The 17,930-nt window shown below is 46.2% G+C and overlaps 1 protein-coding gene across 3 annotated transcripts in view; it reads left to right on the top strand.

The window, feature by feature from the left end:
- Nucleotides 1-9,457: 9,457 nt before the first annotated feature.
- LOC121547772 (nucleolar and coiled-body phosphoprotein 1-like) overlaps nucleotides 9,458-17,930 on the top strand; it is a 36,273-nt gene continuing 27,800 nt past the window's right edge. For all 3 annotated transcript variants that reach the window (XM_045212657.1, XM_045212656.1, XM_041859190.2), the window contains exons 1-3: nucleotides 9,458-9,576; nucleotides 11,451-11,509; nucleotides 11,909-12,066. In XM_045212657.1, coding sequence (XP_045068592.1) covers nucleotides 9,466-9,576; nucleotides 11,451-11,509; nucleotides 11,909-12,066 — 328 coding nt within the window. In that variant the 5' untranslated portion in view covers nucleotides 9,458-9,465. The remainder of the gene's footprint in view (nucleotides 9,577-11,450; nucleotides 11,510-11,908; nucleotides 12,067-17,930) is intronic.

The following is a 17,930-nucleotide window of genomic DNA, read 5'->3' as shown; positions in this document are numbered from 1 at the left end:
TACACGTCAACTATTACAGACAAAATGAGGAAAAAAAATCCAGAAGATCACATTGTAGGATTTTTTATGAATTTATTTGCAAATTATGGTGGAAAATAAGTATTTGGTCAATAACAAAAGTTTCTCAATACTTTGTTATATACCCTTTGTTGGCAATGACACAGGTCAAACGTTTTCTGTAAGTCTTCACAAGGTTTTCACACACTGTTGCTGGTATTTTGGCCCATTCCTCCATGCAGATCTCCTCTAGAGCAGTGATGTTTTGGGGCTGTCGCTGTACAACACAGACTTTCAACTCCCTCCAAAGATTTTCTATGGGGTTGAGATCTGGAGACTGGCTAGGCCACTCCAGGACCTTGAAATGCTTCTTACAAAGCCACTCCTTCGTTGCCCGTGCGGTGTGTTTGGGATCATTGTCATGCTGAAAGACCCAGCCACGTTTCATCTTCAATGCCCTTGCTGATGGAAGGAGGTTTTCACTCAAAATCTCACGATACATGGCCCCATTCATTCTTTCCTTTACACGGATCAGTCGTCCTGGTCCCTTTGCAGAAAAACAGCCCCAAAGCATGATGTTTCCACCCCCATGCTTCACAGTAGGTATGGTGTTCTTTGTCCTCCAAACACGACAAGTTGAGTTTTTACCAAAAAGTTATATTTTGGTTTCATCTGACCATATGACATTCTCCCAATCCTCTTCTGGATCATCCAAATGCACTCTAGCAAACTTCAGACGGGCCTGGACATGTACTGGCTTATGCAGGGGGACACGTCTTGCACTGCAGGATTTGAGTCCCTGGCAGCGTAGTGTGTTACTGATGGTAGGCTTTGTTACTTTGGTCCCAGCTCTCTGCAGGTCATTCAGTAGGTCCCCCCGTGTGGTTCTGGGATTTTTGCTCACCGTTCTTGTGATCATTTTGACCCCACAGGGTGAGATCTTGCGTGGAGCCCCAGATCGAGGGAGATTATCAGTGGTCTTGTATGTCTTCCATTTCCTAATAATTGCTCCCACAGTTGATTTCTTCAAACCAAGCTGCTTACCTATTGCAGATTCAGTCTTCCCAGCCTGGTGCAGGTCTACAATTTTGTTTCTGGTGTCCTTTGACAGCTCTTTGGTCTTGGCCATAGTGGAGTTTGGAGTGTGACTGTTTGAGGTTGTGGACAGGTGTCTTTTATACTGATAACAAGTTCAAACAGGTGCCATTAATACAGGTAACGAGTGGAGGACAGAGGAGCATCTTAAAGAAGAAGTTACAGGTCTGTGAGAGCCAGAAATCTTGCTTGTTTGTAGGTGACCAAATACTTATTTTCCACCATAATTTGCAAATAAATTCATTAAAAATCCTACAATGTGATTTTCTGGATTTTTTTTTCTCATTTTGTCTGTCATTGTGGACCTGTACCTATGATGAAAATTACAGACCTCTCTCATCTTTTTAAGTGGGAGAACTTGCACAATTGGTGGCTGACTAAATACATTTTTTCCCCACTGTATGTCAGAAGGTGTGCTGTGAAGGTGTGGTGCAGGAATCAAGCGCAGGACGCAGGAACTTAGTCCAATAGACTTTAGTGAAGCAAAACTCAAAACGAGTAAAAAGAGCTTGGATACGAGCGATTACGCACACAGGCGTAAAATCTAACAAAATAACAATAACGCACAAACACGTGCGAGAACCTCTCCAACACAGAGGAGAGAACGAAGCTCAGACATACACGACAGCAAGTTCAATCACACACAACACATGACAAACACAACGAGAACTTATAGGACAATAATGAACGCTAAACGATCACAGGTGTACAACATCAAGACAAAACCAAACGAACATCGAAACATACAACGGTGGCAGCTAGTACTCCGGAGACGACAACCGCCGAAGCCTGCCCGAGCAAGGAAGAGAGGCAGCCTCGGCCGAAACCGTGACAGTACCCCCCCTTGACGCGCGGCTCCAGCCGTGCGCCGACCCCGGCTTCGGGGACGACCAGGAGGACGCGGAGCAGGGCGCGTCGGGTGACTACGGTGGAATTCTGTCAGGAGAGACGGGTCCAAAATGTCTCTCCTCGGCACCCAGCACCGTTCCTCCGGGCCGTACCCCTCCCACTCCACGAGATATTGGAGACCCCCCATCCGACGTCTCGAATCCAAGATGGACCGCACGGTGTACGCCGGTGCCCCCTCGATGTCCAATGGGGGCGGAGGAGTCTCTCTGATCTCATCTTCCTGGAGTGGACCAGCTACCACCGGCCTGAGAAGAGACACATGGAACGAGGGGTTAATACGATAGTCACTAGGCAGCTGTAATCTGTAACACACCTCGTTCAATCTTCTCAGGACTTTAAACGGCCCCACAAACCGCCGACCCAGTTTCCGGCAGGGCAGGTGGAGGGGCAGGTTTCTGGTAGAGAGCCAGACTCGATCACCAGGTGCGTACACCGGCCCCTCACTGCGGTGGAGATCGGCGCTCGCCTTCTGACGACGGATGGCCCGCTGCAGGTGGACGTGTGCAGCGTTCCACGTCTCCTCCGAGTGCCGCACCCACTCATCCACCGCAGGAGCCTCGATCTGGCTCTGCTACCATGGTGCCAGAACCGGCTGGTAACCTAACACACATTGGAAAGGGGTTAGGTTAGTTGAGGAGTGGCGTAGGGAATTCTGGGCCATTTCTGCCCAGGGAACATACCGTGCCCACTCCTCCGGCCGGCCCTGGCAGTATGATCTAAGAAACCTACCCACATCCTGGTTCACACGTTCCACCTGCCCATTACTCTCTGGATGGTAACCCGAGGTAAGGCTCACCGAGACCCCAAACGCTCCATAAATGCTCTCCAGACTCTGGAGGTGAACTAGGGACCTCGATCAGACACAATATCCTCGGGTACCCCGTAGTGCCGGAAAACGTGGGTGAATAGAGCTTCGGCGGTCTGTAGGGCAGTAGGAAGGCCCGGCATAGGGAGCAAACGACAGGCCTTAGAGAACCGGTCCACAACGACCAGTATAGTAGTATTCCCCTGCGAGGGGGGAAGGTCAGTGATGAAGTCCACCGAGAGGTGAGACCATGGTCGTTGTGGAACGGGCAGGGGTTGTAACTTACCCCTAGGCAGATGTCTAGGCGCCTTACACTGGGCGCACACCGAGCAGGAGGAGACATAAACCCTCACATCCCTGGCTAACGTGGGCCACCAGTACTTAGCACTAAGGCAGTGCACTGTCCGGCCAATACCAGGATGTCCTGAGGAGGGTGACGTGTGAGCCCAATATATCAATCGATCCCGAACCTCGAGCGGGACGTACGTCCGGCCCTCCGGGCATTGAGGAGGACTAGGGTCGGTGCGCAACGCCCGCTCGATTTCAGCATCGACCTCCCACACTACCGGTGCCACCAGACAAGACTCCGGCAGTATGGGAGTGGACTCCACGGACCTCTCCTCCGTGTCATACCGCCGAGACAGTGTGTTTGCCTTACCGTTCTGTGACCCAGGGATGTACGTGATCTTAAATATGAACCGGGCTAAAAACATGTTCCACCACGCCTGGCGAGGGTTCAGTCTCCTAGCTGCCCGGATGTACTCCAGGTTACGGTGGTCAGTCAAAATGAGAAAAGGGTGTTGAGCCCCCTCAAGCCAATGCCTCTACACCTTTAGGGCCTGTACCACGGCTAACAGCTCCCTGTCCCCTACGTCATAATTTCGCTCCGCCGGACTGAGCTTTTTGGAATAAAAGGCACAGGGGCGGAGTTTAGGTGGCGTGCCGGACCGTTGCGAAAGCACGGCCCCTATACCGGCCTCTGACGCGTCCACCTCTACCTGAAATGGTAAAGCGGGATCCGGATGCGCCAGCACCGGAGCCGAAGTAAACAGGTCCTTCAGTCTCCCAAAAGCCCTGTCCGCCTCGGCTGACCACTGCAAACGCACCGGACCCCCCTTCAAAAGAGACGTTATGGGAGCTGCCACCTGTCCAAAACCCCGGATAAACCTCCGGTAGTAATTTGCAAACCCCAAAAACTGCTGCACCTCTTTAACAGTGGTTGGAGTCTGCCAATTACGCACGGCTGACACCCGGTCAACTTCCATCTTCACCCCTGACGCAGACAACTGATAACCCAAAAAGGAGATCGACTCCTGGAAAAACAGACATTTCTCTGCCTTGACATACAGGTCGTGCTCCAACAGTCTCCTCAACACTCGGCGCACCAGGGCCACATGCTCAACTCGGGTAGACGAGTACACAAGAATGTCATCTATGTACACGACCACCCCCTGCCCCTGCATGTCCCTGAAGATCTCATCCACGAATGATTGGAACACTGAAGGAGCGTTCATCAACCCGTATGGCATGACAAGATACTCGTAATGACCCGAGGTGGTACTAAACGCTGTCTTCCATTCATCGCCCTCCCTAATGCGTACCAAGTTGTAAGTGCTCCTGAGATCTAATTTAGTGAAGAAACGCGCCCCGTGCAATGACTCCGTCATGGTCGCAATCAGAGGAAGTGGATAACTGTACTTCACCGTGATCTGATTGAGACTACGGTAATCAATGCACGGGCGTAACCCTCCATCCTTCTTCTTCACAAAAAAGAAACTCGAGGACGCAGGGGAAGTGGATGGCCGTATGTATCCTTGTCTCAGAGATTCGTCTATGTAAGTCTCCATAGCTCTCTTCTCCTCTTGAGACAGAGGATACACATGGCTCCGTGGGAGCGCAGCTCCTGCCTGGAGGTCTATGGCACAATCTCCCTGCCTATGAGGAGGTAACTGCGTCGCCCTCGACTTACTGAACACAATAGCCAAATCCTCATACTCAGGGGGAATGTGCAATGCGGGCACCTGGTTTGGACTCTCCACCGAGGTAGCCCCCACGGAAACACCTAAACATCTACCCACACACTGGGCAGACCACTCCATCAGAGCCCTCTCCTGCCACGAAATAGATGGATTATGGATACTCAACCAGGGCATTCCCAGCACCACCGGATACGCAGGAGAGTCGATCAGATATAGTTGGATAATCTCCTCATGACCCCCCTGCGTACACATCCTAAGTGGTGCTGTGACTTCCCCGATCAAGCCCGATCCCAACGGACGGCTATCTAGGGCATGAACGGGGAATGGGACGTCAACAGGAAGAAGGGGAATCCCTAATTCTAAACAAAATTTACTATCAACAAAATTCCCAGCCGCGCCTGAATCTACTAGCGCCTTATGCTGGGAATGAGGTGCAACCTGTGGAAATCGCACAGGTATACAGAAGTGCGCAACAGAGAGCTCTGGGTAAGTGGGGCGCCTACTCACCTGGAAGGACTCCCCAGTGTGGAGCCTGCCGTCTTCTCCCCTAGGAGACCCTCCCCAGCACCTAGCCGCGGTGTGTCCTCCACGGCCACAGTTGGTGCAGGGGACGGCCCCCCTCGTGCTCCGACCCCTCCTCTCTCTAGCGCCAGCACCCCCGAGCTCCATAGGGCTCGGCTCGGAGGTGCTGGAGGATGGAATGGACGGACCCCCCTCGGAACGTCCGCGGGTAGCCAGCAGGGTGTCCAGCCTGATGGACATGTCCACTAACTGATCGAAAGTGAGGCTGGTATCCCTGCAGGCCAGCTCCCGACGGACGTCCTCTCGTAGGCCACAACGGTAGTGATCGTTGAGGGCCCGCTCATTCCACCCTGCATCCGCCGCTAGAGTTCGGAATTCTAAAGCGAACTCCTGGGCGCTCCTCCTCCCCTGCCGGAGGTAGAAGAGACACTCCCCCGCCGCTTTCCCCTCAGGTGGATGGTCAAACACAGCCCTGAAGCGGCGGGAGAACTCTGAGTAGGTGATTGTGGAGGCGTCTATTCTCCTCCACTCTGCGTTGGCCCATTCCAACGCCTTGCCGGTGAGACAGGAGATGAGGGCGGACACGCTCTCGTGTCCCGAGGGCGCCGGGTGTACGGTGGCCAGGTATAGCTCCACCTGTAGAAGGAAGCCCTGACACCCGGCAGCGGTCCCATCATATGCCCTCGGGAGCGAGAGCCGAATTCCCCTGGGCTCCGGAGCTTGTATGGGCTGACTGGCCGATGGTGATGGCACGGAAGGTGGAGGTGTGGGTGTCCCTCTGGTCTCCCAGCGTTGAAGCGTGTTGATCACGTCCTGAAGGGCGGTCCCGAAACGTAGGATCTGGTCGTTCTGCTCGCAGACCCGCTCCTCCAGAGACTCAGGTGCTGCTGCGGCTCCTGCTGATTCCATCTTCGGTGTGTGATTCTGTCAGAAGGTGTGGTGCAGGAATCAAGCGCAGGACGCAGGAACTTAGTCCAATAGACTTTAGTGAACCAAAACTCAAAACGAGTAAAAAGAGCTTGGATACGAGCGATTACGCACACAGGCGTAAAATCTAACAAAATAACAATAACGCACAAACACGTGCGAGAACTTCTCCAACACAGAGGAGAGAACGAAGCACAGACATACACGACAGCAAGTTCAATCACACACAACACATGACAAACACAACGAGAACTTATAGGACAATAATGAACGCTAAACGATCACAGGTGTACAACATAAAGACAAAACCAAACGAACATCGAAACATACAACGGTGGCAGCTAGTACTCCGGAGACAACGACCGCCGAAGCCTGCCCGAGCAAGGAAGAGAGGCAGCCTCGGCCGAAACCGTGACAATGTATTTCAAGGCCTACCTTCAAACTCAGTGCCTCTTTGCTTGCCATCATGGGAAAATCAAAAGAAATCAGCCAAGACTTCAAAAAAAAATTGTAGACCTCCACAAGTGTGGTTCATCCTTGGGAGCAATTTCCAAACGCCAGAAGGTGCCACGTTCATCTGTACAAACAATAGTACGCAAGTATAAACACCATGGGACCACGCAGCCGTCATACCGCTCAGGAAGGAGATGAGTTCTGTCTCCTAGAGATGAACGTACTTTGGTGGGAAAAGTGCAAATCAATCCCAGAACAACAGCAAAGGACCTTGTGAAGATGCTGGAGGAAACAGGTACAAAAGTATCTATATCCACAGTAAAACGAGTCCTATAGACATAACCTGAAAGGCCGCTCAGCAAGGAAGAAGCCACTGCTCCAAAACCACCATAAAAAAGCCAGACTACGGTTTGCAACTGCACATTGGGACAAAGATCGTACTTTTTGGGGAAATGTCCTCTGGTCTGATGAAACAAAAATAGAACTGTTTGGCCATAATGACCATCGTTATGTTTGGAGGAAAAAGGGGTAGGCTTGCAAGCCGAAGAACACCATCCCAACCGTGAAGCACGGGGGTGGCAGCATCATACTGTTGGGGTGCTTTGCTGCAGGAGGGACTGGTGCACTTCACAAAATAGATGGCATCATGAGGAAGGAAAATTATGTGGATATATTGAAGCAACATCTCAAGACATCAGTCAGGAAGTTAAATCTTGGTCGCAAATGGGTCTTCCAAATGGACAATGACCCCAAGCATACTTCCAAAGTTGTGGCAAAATGGCTTAAGGACAACAAAGTCAAGGTATTGGAGTGGCCATCACTAAGCCCTGACCTCAATCCTATAGAACATTTGTGGGCAGAACTGAAAAAGCCTGTGCGAGCAAGGAGGCCTACAAAGCTGACTGTTACACCAGCTCTGTCAGGAGGAATGGGCCAAAATTCACCCAACTTATTGTGGGAAGCTTGTGGAAGGCTACCCGAAACGTTTGACCCAAGTTAAACAATTTAAAGGCAATGCTACCAAATACTAATTGAGTGTATGTAAACTTCTGACCCACTGGGAATGTGATGAAAGAAATAAAAGCTTAAATAAATAATTCTCTCTATTATTATTATTCTGAGATTTCACATTCTTAAAATAAAGTGGTGATCCTAACTGACCTAAGACAGGGACTTTTTACTAGGATTAAATGTCAGGAATTGTGAAAAACTGAGTTGAAATGTATTTGGCTAAGGTGTATGTAAACTTCCGACTTCAACTGTACCGCTAATTTCCCCAATGCTACACATTCCTTTGTCTCATGCCCTTCTGCACACTTCTCACACCTTGGAACTTCCCTCCTACACACTGCTGCCACATGCCCATACGTTTGACACCTGTAACATCGTAATGTATTCGGCACATAAGCTCGTACAGGATAACTTATATATCCTAACTTCACTTTGTCAGGCAAAGACTCAACTTCAAGACTCAAAAGAACAGACAGTGACTCTTCTGTTTCCCCACTCTCGCCACCCTGTTTGCGTCGCACCAAACGACGAGCATCACAAACACCGGGAATCTTCCCCTTCAGTTGGTCCACTTTTACATTTACTGCTACCCCAGTAATCACTTCTTTCAATGGCGCCCTTTTCTTGAGAGCGAAACAATTCACAATTCTTGCCCCCATTTGTTTAACTCTGAGCGCCTTCTCCCTCTGACCAACAGAAACACAAACAATTATCACTAGACCACTTCTGGTTACCCTCACCGATTCCACTATACCCAACTATTTTTTTCACCCACCTTGAATCCACAAATGGCCAAAAGGCAAGGGTCCACTTTTTCCAAAAACTTCGGTCCTACTATCACAGACTCATCTTTATCCTGACCCTCGGTGCAAGCCTTGGCCTCCGAGTACTTCACCACATGATCCACCTCCGATACTTCACCCTCGTTCACTTCCATTCTCCTCCTGTCTTCAGCTCACTCTGCTTACATTTTCTACCATTCTTCTTTAACAAAACTTATAATATAATAATAATATGCCATTTAGCAGACGCTTTTATCCAAAGCGACTTACAGTCATGCGTGCATACATTTTTTTTTTTGTGTATGGGTGGTCCCGGGGATCGAACCCACTACCTTGGCGTTACAAGTGCCGTGCTCTACCAGCTGAGCTACAGAGGACCAAAAAACGTCTCCCTTTTTTCCACAATTTTTAACAGACTCAAGCTCACAATCTTCCTCCCTCTCTCTCTTAGACCTCCTCTGCCTCGCTTTTTCCCTTCACTCCTCCTCCGTATTCCAAGTATACGTCTCCTTATGATAATACTGCACTTCTCCTAACATACATCTTGTTCTTGCTTTCTCAAGGGACGCCATTTAAGAGGCTCTCCGACCAAATCTTTGTCTAACATTACTTCCACCTTACTCCTGATTTGCACCAGGGGACTCTGGCATCCCTATGACGTTTCTCGAGATCGACCGGCAGAAAAGTTTTTGGGACTTAAGGATTTTACATCTGAAGACTTGCAAGGGGTACTGGTGCCGGAAGACCTGCCCTCCTATGTAGGGATCAGATCTGCTTTATTAAATTTTTTACAGAAAAGTTGTTTGATTTAGTTTATTTATTTTTTGGTAGTTTGGTCGTTCTCTTGGTATTTTGTTCCATTTTGGGGAATCCTGTTTCCATCCCGCACACTAGGTGGCGGTATGCACATTAAATTGTGTCATCGCCAATATACCATAGAAGAAGACGACCTTCGGCGTTTCACTTCCACACAGGAGTGTTAAAAATGGCGGACCGAAGTTCCGTGCCGAGTGATCTTTACAAGCATGTGTATTCATTTCTACTGGAGAACAAGTTTACCAAGGCTGCTCAACAGTTCAACAAACAAGCTAAAGTGGTATGCATCTCCGTTAAGCAGTTGTTTTGTTTATCCCTTAAGCTAGCTAGGTGAGATAATTAGCTACGCAGGAGGTGCACGCCGTGGTGCCAACACGTGTGATTCCGACACACCACATTTGAATTAATGCACTATTTTATGTTTGACAAGTGATGGATTCCGTTTTTGGGGATGTTTGCTTTTTGGACCAACTACATAGTTAGCTAACGAACATTTGAAATATTGAAATAAAATGTATCTGGGTAGCCAGCAGGCTAAGAAATGCATTACTTCGTTCCCCAACGAGCTTTTGTTTACAGACGGGTCGCTGCAGAAGCTTGTGTCGCCTGGCGTCCTTCATCAACCAAATCTAAACTAGCCGTCAAACAATGGCTCGTTGCGGGACGAAGCAAAGAAGTGGTGTGTGTGTGTGTGTGTGTGTGTGTGGTGATGTCCTCCAGGTTGACTCGTAACCTGCGGGGTGGGTGGGTTTAGGTTTAACTGGTCCAAATAGCCTACACGCCAATCACCAAATGCTGTTGGGAATGTGCAGAACAAGTAAGGACAATATCTGCGTTTAATTCTATAACAGAAAAGTTGCGAAATGGAGAGTTGAGGATGGCCAGAATAGTAATGTTTGGAAAGATTTAGTGAAGCGTTAAAAGAGGATGATAGCCGTGAATGTTATGTGGTTGCCTTACAAATTCGACAGTCACAAGAGGGGGTTCAAATAGGCCTATGAGCACGTCAAGGAAACTGTAGCCTACTGTACAGATGGGTTAAATGGAAACTGAAATCTGGACACTTGACTGTAAGTCTATAACCGTTCACATAGCCTTAAGCGCTATCTTTATCAGCATCATAAAAGCTGATAGTATTTCAACCACATAAAATATGCATCCAAGCCGAACTGAAATCTTATCAGAAACATGTTGGGTTGTTTTCACAGCTTTCTATTTCCTTACAACCGGTCAAACTGATGTCGTTTGGACATTTTGCACTGTGTGTTTTCCTTTTGAGTTAGCTGCTAGTTAGCTAAGTGATTCCAAGTAGCTTCATAATCTTTGACTGGATTTATTTTTAGCTAGCGATTAAAGAGTCGTTGGAGGGTATTCACTCACTAACTATAAGTTGCTCTGGATCAGAGCGTCTGCTAAATGACTAAAATGAAAATTTAAAATCTTAAATGTTTTTTTTCGTTATTGCATTTTCTCCCCGGTCCCTGAATGTCTTTGCTCCTTGAAAGAAGCAGAGATGACATAACTTTACCGATGTCAACTAGATTGAAGCATTCATTTCATTCTATAGATTTATGACATAATGGTGAAACAAAGGGTTTATTTAGTCTTCTAGGGCAACGTATGACACCATCTATCTAATTATAGACAAGTTGACTAACAAATATCCTACCAAAATGTCGGAAATTATAAGCAGAAAAATATCTAAATTCGGCCCCTCAAAAAATCCTGCACCCCCTTTTCAAAAAAAATATTCCGCCATCTCTGACTGTAGCCTACAGCACATTTTCTATATTTGCGGGTTATAAGATCGGGTGCGGCCTCGGATTTTCACCATCACATATAGTCAGGCGGTTGCAGATGGGTTATTAGTAAGTGCGGGTTAACAAGCGGTTTGTACCTATCTAAATTAACGTGTCAGCCCTGCCCTGGCATTGCTTGTTTTATGGGGACGTTTGGATTGCAGTTGGAACACTAACGTTACATAACTTGACAAGTTGCATGATTCAGGTCGATATGTCTTCCATGCATGAGAAACTTGTTTGTAGCTAAAACATTGTTCAGACATTTTTTTCTCCCATATCATGCAACATGATGGCTAGAAACCTGCAAAGAGAATAAACTGTCTGATGTTTAATGATTCTTCCTTTACAACAGCCACCCCAGGATGAAAAACAAGATGCCGGTCTGCTTGACATTTTCAACTTCTGGGTGAAGTAAGTAATAATAATATGCCATTTAGCAGACGCTTTTATCCAAAGCGACATACATTTTTTTTTTGTGTATGGGTGGTCCCGGGGATCGAACCCACTACCTTGGCGTTACAAGCGCCGTGCTCTACCAGCTGAGCTACAGAGGACCACGATGGAAGTAGCTAGTACACTCCATCTGATTTCATTCCTTGACTGTATTGTCGCCACTTGGCTGGCAGGAATGACGACCTGGATATTACAATCCTCCATTTCCCCAGAGTTCTTGGGCTATGACTGGTATGAACCTCGCATACCCTTGTCTTTTGTGTCATTTCGTGTAAATGAATCAGAGTGTTACTTTGCAATCCTTGTTGCTAGTTTTGAATGCCACTCACTGCTCTGTTTGTGCCATTTCCAATTCAGGTCTCCTGAAGCTAAGAAACGTAAGGCGCTGCCAAACGATCCTGAGACCAGCGACCATCCATCTGCTAAGAAGGCGAAGACTGCAGAGAGCTCCAGCGAGGAGTCGAGCAGCGACGAGGAGGAGGAAGCCGCAGCTCCTGCCAAGGCCACACCCACAGGTACGCTCTCATCTATCCTTTTAACATATGCCATTCAGCTTTTATCTAAAGTCGACTTATGGTAGTGCGTGTGTAAAGGACATCACGCTGCTTGCTTGGCGAGTACCATACCTGATGCCAACTCTCGGGACCTCTGCCTTGCTAGCTCAAAAAGCTAGTTATTCGCAGGCGCAAGTGGGGACACTTCAGGCTGAGGAGTACGTTTCTCACATCCCCATGTGCCAAACATCTTTGTATGGGTAGCCCTGCCTTAACGGAGCGGCGTTCCTTTCTCGCTGGTCCTGACGAGAGAAACAAAACTGTGGGGGAGGTTCTCTTCTGCACCAATCCGGTGAATATGGAGGAGGAGTTAAGATGGAGTGTCGCGTCAACGTCAAGTTAAGTTAATAGGAATACGACTTAGATCGCGAAAACGTCTATCATACATGTCAGATTTCAATACTGGCCGATGTCATAACTCGGGAGGATGTCTTCTCTCAAATGAGCCATTGATAATATTTTTGCGACTATTCCTACCTCGAGAAATTTGTAATTTAACGGGTCTAGCACATTTTCCCTATTTGTCTGTCTTTAGTCCAGGGTGCATGGTGCTGTTGCCAGAGATATTCTAGAAAGGAGATAGGAATCCAATGAATGAAGGAACGTATAAGGCCCCACCCAGCAGACTGTCGACCAATCGCGTTCACGTTGTCATGCTGCATCACGCAGTTGCTAAGCTAATCGTCACGCAATCCCTTCTCAAAGTCAGTGTATATGATTTAGAAATGTGCCTATTTTCCTCGAGAGTACGTAATGTCATGATTCCAAAGCTATACGATACTACTGTAAGTTAATTATCTCACATCTCGTAAAAGATTTGTAATGTTGTCGTAATTCGTGCTGATGTTGGGCTAGCACCTGAAAGACTCCCATTCACTCCTTGATGAAGGAGAGACGCTCCTTGTCCCAGAATGCACCGCGCAGCCCATTGATGTAACATGGGCAACATTTCCCATCTCCTCAAAAGTATATCTGCCATTGCGAATGTTAGACTCCACTCTGTGAGGCACATCGATCTGCAGGTTGAACATGGTGAGGTTGTGGACTCCTAAATTGATAGTGCAGTTTGTTTTAGCGAATTTTACAGCTAACTAGCTACGGTACATGCTGATACTGTCTTTGGTATTATTGTAGCTACAGTGGGGAAAAAAAGTATTTAGTCAGCCACCAATTGTGCAAGTTCTCCCACTTAAAAAGATGAGAGGCCTGTAATTTTCATCATAGGTACACGTCAACTATGACAGACAAATTGAGAGAGAAAAAATCCAGAAAATCACATTGTAGGATTTTTAATGAATTTATTTGCAAATTATGGTGGAAATAAGTATTTGGTCACCTACAAACAAGCAAGATTTCAGGCTCTCACAGACCTGTAACTTCTTCTTTAAGAGGCTCCTCTGTCCTCCACTCGTTACCTGTATTAATGGCACCTGTTTGAACTTGTTATCAGTATAAAAGACACCTGTCCACAACCTCAAACAGTCACACTCCAAACTCCACTATGGCCAAGACCAAAGAGCTGTCAAAGGACACCAGAAACAAAATTGTAGACCTGCACCAGGCTGGGAAGACTGAATCTGCAATAGGTAAGCAGCTTGGTTTGAAGAAATCAACTGTGGGAGCAATTATTAGGAAATGGAAGACATACAAGACCACTGATAATCTCCCTCGATCTGGGGCTCCACGCAAGATCTCACCCTGTGGGGTCAAAATGATCACAAGAACGGTGAGCAAAAATCCCAGAACCACACGGGGGGACCTAGTGAATGACCTGCAGAGAGCTGGGACCAAAGTAACAAAGCCTACCATCAGTAACACACTACGCCGCCAGGGACTCAAATCCTGCAGTGCCAGACGTGTCCCCCTGCTTAAGCCAGTACATGTCCAGGCCCGTCTGAAGTTTGCTAGAATGCATTTGGGTGATCCAGAAGAGGATTGGGAGAATGTCATATGGTCAGATGAAACCAAAATAGAACCTTTTGGTAAAAACTAAACTCGTCGTGTTTGGAGGACAAAGAATGCTGAGTTGCATCCAAAGAACACCATACCTACTGTGAAGCATGGGGGTGGAGACATCATGCTTTGGGGCTGTTTTTCTGCAAAGGGACCAGGACGACTGATCCGTGTAAAGGAAAGAATGAATGGGGCCATGTATCATGAGATTTTGAGTGAAAACCTCCTTCCATCAGCAAGGGCATTGAAGATGAAACGTGGCTGGGTCTTTCAGCATGACAATGATCCCAAACACACCGCCCGGGCAACGAAGGAGTGGCTCCGTAAGAAGCATTTCAAGGTCCTGGAGTGGCCTAGCCAGTCTCCAGATCTCAACCCCATAGAAAATCTTTGGAGGGGAGTTGAAAGTCTGTGTTGCCCAGCGACAGCCCCAAAACATCACTGCTCTAGAGGAGATCTGCATGGAGGAATGGGCCAAAATACCAGCAACAGTGTGTGAAAACCTTGTGAAGACTTACAGAAAACGTTTGACCTGTGTCATTGCCAACAAAGGGTATATAACAAAGTATTGAGAAACTTTTGTTATTGACCAAATACTTATTTTCCACCATAATTTGCAAATAAATTCATAAAAAATCCTACAATGTGATTTTCTGGATTTTTTTTCCTCATTTTGTCTGTCATAGTTGACGTGTACCTATGATGAAAATTACAGGCCTCTCTCATCTTTTTAAGTGAGAGAACTTGCACAATTGGTGGCTGACTAAATACTTTTTCCCCCCACTGTACGTAGCTAGCCAGCCCGTAGAGAGAGCATTGCATTGTGGATTTTGTAGTCGACTTGAGCTGCAACAGATTTCCACAACGATTTTTCATGTTGCTACCAACCTTACTATAACAGCAAAATGAAATTTGTTCACAAAAAATATTGTTATTACATTTACATTTTACATTTACGTCATTTAGCAGACGGAGCGACTTACAAATTGGTGCATTCAATATTAGTGTTATTTAACACTGTAAAATTAAAGGAATGAGTAGTTTTGGGTGGATGTTTCCATTAAGGTCCAAGGACCTTATGTTATTTTCAAGGTAAGTTTAAGTTTTAACGTCACAGTGAAATGCCTCTAGCGAACTCAATACCCAACAATGCAACGCTAATCTGGCAGTCAAAACAGCCAAATACTCCATCTAAACGTGAATCGATTCTCAATTGAGATTCGGTTCTAGAAACATAAAGCCCTTTTTACTTTCATATCACATCAAAATCATCACATCATTCATCAAAATAATTTCACAAATATATACACTTACTGTACTGTTTTAACCGGCTTTACAAGGCACAGCTGCAGCAGACACAGGTAGCCTCTGTCCTCAGTCTGTCTTCCGTAAACAACACGCTCTGTAACATGGACGTATGGCCATGTGAGAACGCTAACCCTTTAAAGCTGTGTAGTAAACCTTTATGTTTAAAAAAAAAAAAAAAAAAAAAAAAAAGTCTTGCTGATATGAAAGATACGTTATGTTTCCAAAACTGTACCGCAAGCGATGCGTGTTCATTTCAAGCGCCGGGGTCACTTTTCAACCTCATGTTCATCTCCTGCGCCAAACCACTGTCTACATAAGTGAAAACACTTATATGAACTGTGGTTAAAAAGGTAAAGGTCTATAAAACAATTCTGACATCACAGGAGTAGAATTAAAAAATAAAATAAAAAATGATTTTCAAAAAAACCTGCAATGAGTTTCTAGCGCGGGTATTTTCTTGCTCCCCACGAAAATCACGTTTTTTAAAATGGTTGAACTTTTGATGTCATCGGGTAGAACTTAACGTAATGTTTGTTTCTACATCGTTTAGAAATGCACAGTTTTCACATGTGGTGACACTGGTATTGTGCTGGAGATCATGAACATGAGGTTGCAAAGTGGTGGAGTTGCCCTTTAACAAAAGTCCCACCGGAAAAAAGATCCCTTCATCAATAGGCGCTAAAGGTAGTTGGCGTCTATGAATTGGGGGGGGTGGTTGGTAAGTGTGCCTCAAAGTAGGACTTGAAAGGGGTGTGGTTCCAATCGAGGCGGGAGAGGGAGCAAGCCTGCATAGCGACCGTATCACAGCGACCGTATTATTTTAGAGGGAGCAAGCCTGCTACAGCTGTATTATATAGAACTTAGAAAATGTATTTTGATTGGTGATTTTTCAGTCACAGCGACCATATTATTTTTGAAGAGCCCAATTGATTGAGTTCAGGCATATGAAGTTTCAAACTATTTCTTAGGTGCGTACTTTCCCGATTTTCCCGAACTCACTTCCTTGTTTAGCCCATTACTTGCGATACTTTGAAATCCACAAAGAGGGGGAGGTGCTAGATCAGGAGGGGGGGCAGGCAAACTACGGCTTGAGTAAAAAACATGTGTTTTTATTTTTGGGAATGATTATTTTGGGTTACAATAACTCTCAGGCCGCTCTTGAATGTCTAAAACTAGTATGCAGAAATATAATGGACCTACAGTGCCTTCAGAAACTATTCATACCCCTTGACTTATTCCACATTTTGTTGTTACAGCCTGAATTCAAAATGGATTAAGTAGATTTTTTTTCTCACCCATCTACACACAACACCCCATAATGACAGTGAAAACATGTTTTTAGAAATGTTTGCACATTTATTGAAAATGAAATACAGAAATATCTAATGTACATAAGTATATTCACACCCCTGAGTCAATACATTGTAGTAGCACCTTTGGCGGTGATTACAGCTTTGAGTCGTCTATCAGCGGCGGGAAACAGCAATCTTCAAGTCTTATCACACATTTTCTATGGGATTCAAGTCTGGGCTTTGGCTGGGCCACTCAAGGACTTTCACATTCATGTTTTTTGATTTTTTCCCCCCAGAAATATCTAATGTACATAAGTATTCACACCCATGAGTCAATACTTTGTAGAAGCACCCTTGGCAGCGATTACAGCTGTGACTCTTTCTGGGTAAGTCTCTAAGAGCTTTCCACACCTGGATTGTGTAATATTTGCACATTATTATTAAAACAATTCTTCAAGCTCTGTCAAGTTGGTTGTTGATCATTGCTAGACAGCCATTTTCAATTCTTGCCATAGATTTTCAAGCTGATTTAAGTCAACACTGTAACTAGGCCACTCAGGAACATTCAATGTCATATTGGTAAGCCTTTGAAAGGGGTATGGTAGTAGGGCAGGCGAACCGGTTTGAGTGTGTCAAGAACTGCAACGCTGCTGGGTTTTTCACGCTCAACAGTTTCCCGTGTGTGTCAAGAATGGTCCACCACCCAAAGGACATCCAGCCAACTTGACACAACTGTGGGAAGCATTGGAGTCAACATGGGCCAGCATCCATGTAGAACACTTTCAACACCTTGCAGAGTCCATGCCCCGACAAATTGAGGCTGATCTGAGGGCAAAAGGGGGTGCAACTCAATATTAGGATGGTGTTCCTAATGTTTTGTACACTCAATGTATATTTGGCCTTGTGTTTAAGGTTATTGTCCTGCTGAAAGGTGCATCTGTCTCCCGGTGTCAGTTGGAAAGCAGACTGAACCAGGTTTTCCTCTAGGATTTTGTCTGTGCTTAGCTCTCTTCCATTTATTTTTATCCTGAAAAACTCCCTAGTCCTTGCCGATGACAAGCGTAACATGATGCAGCCACCACCACCATGCTTGAAAATATTAATTGGTACGCAGTGATGTGTTGTTGGGTTTGCCCCAAACATAACGCTTTTTATTCAGGACATAAAGTTAATGTCTTTGCGACAATCTTTGCAGTTTTACTTTAGTGCCTTATTGCAAACAGGATGCAAGTTTTGGAATATTTTTATTCTGTACAGGTTTCCTTCTTTTCA

The sequence above is a fragment of the Coregonus clupeaformis genome, unplaced genomic scaffold, assembly GCF_020615455.1.
Source record: "Coregonus clupeaformis isolate EN_2021a unplaced genomic scaffold, ASM2061545v1 scaf0038, whole genome shotgun sequence".
Lineage (NCBI taxonomy): Eukaryota > Metazoa > Chordata > Actinopteri > Salmoniformes > Salmonidae > Coregonus > Coregonus clupeaformis.
The sequence above is the reverse complement of the archived record's forward strand: the minus strand, read 5'-3'. Positions and strand labels throughout refer to the sequence as shown.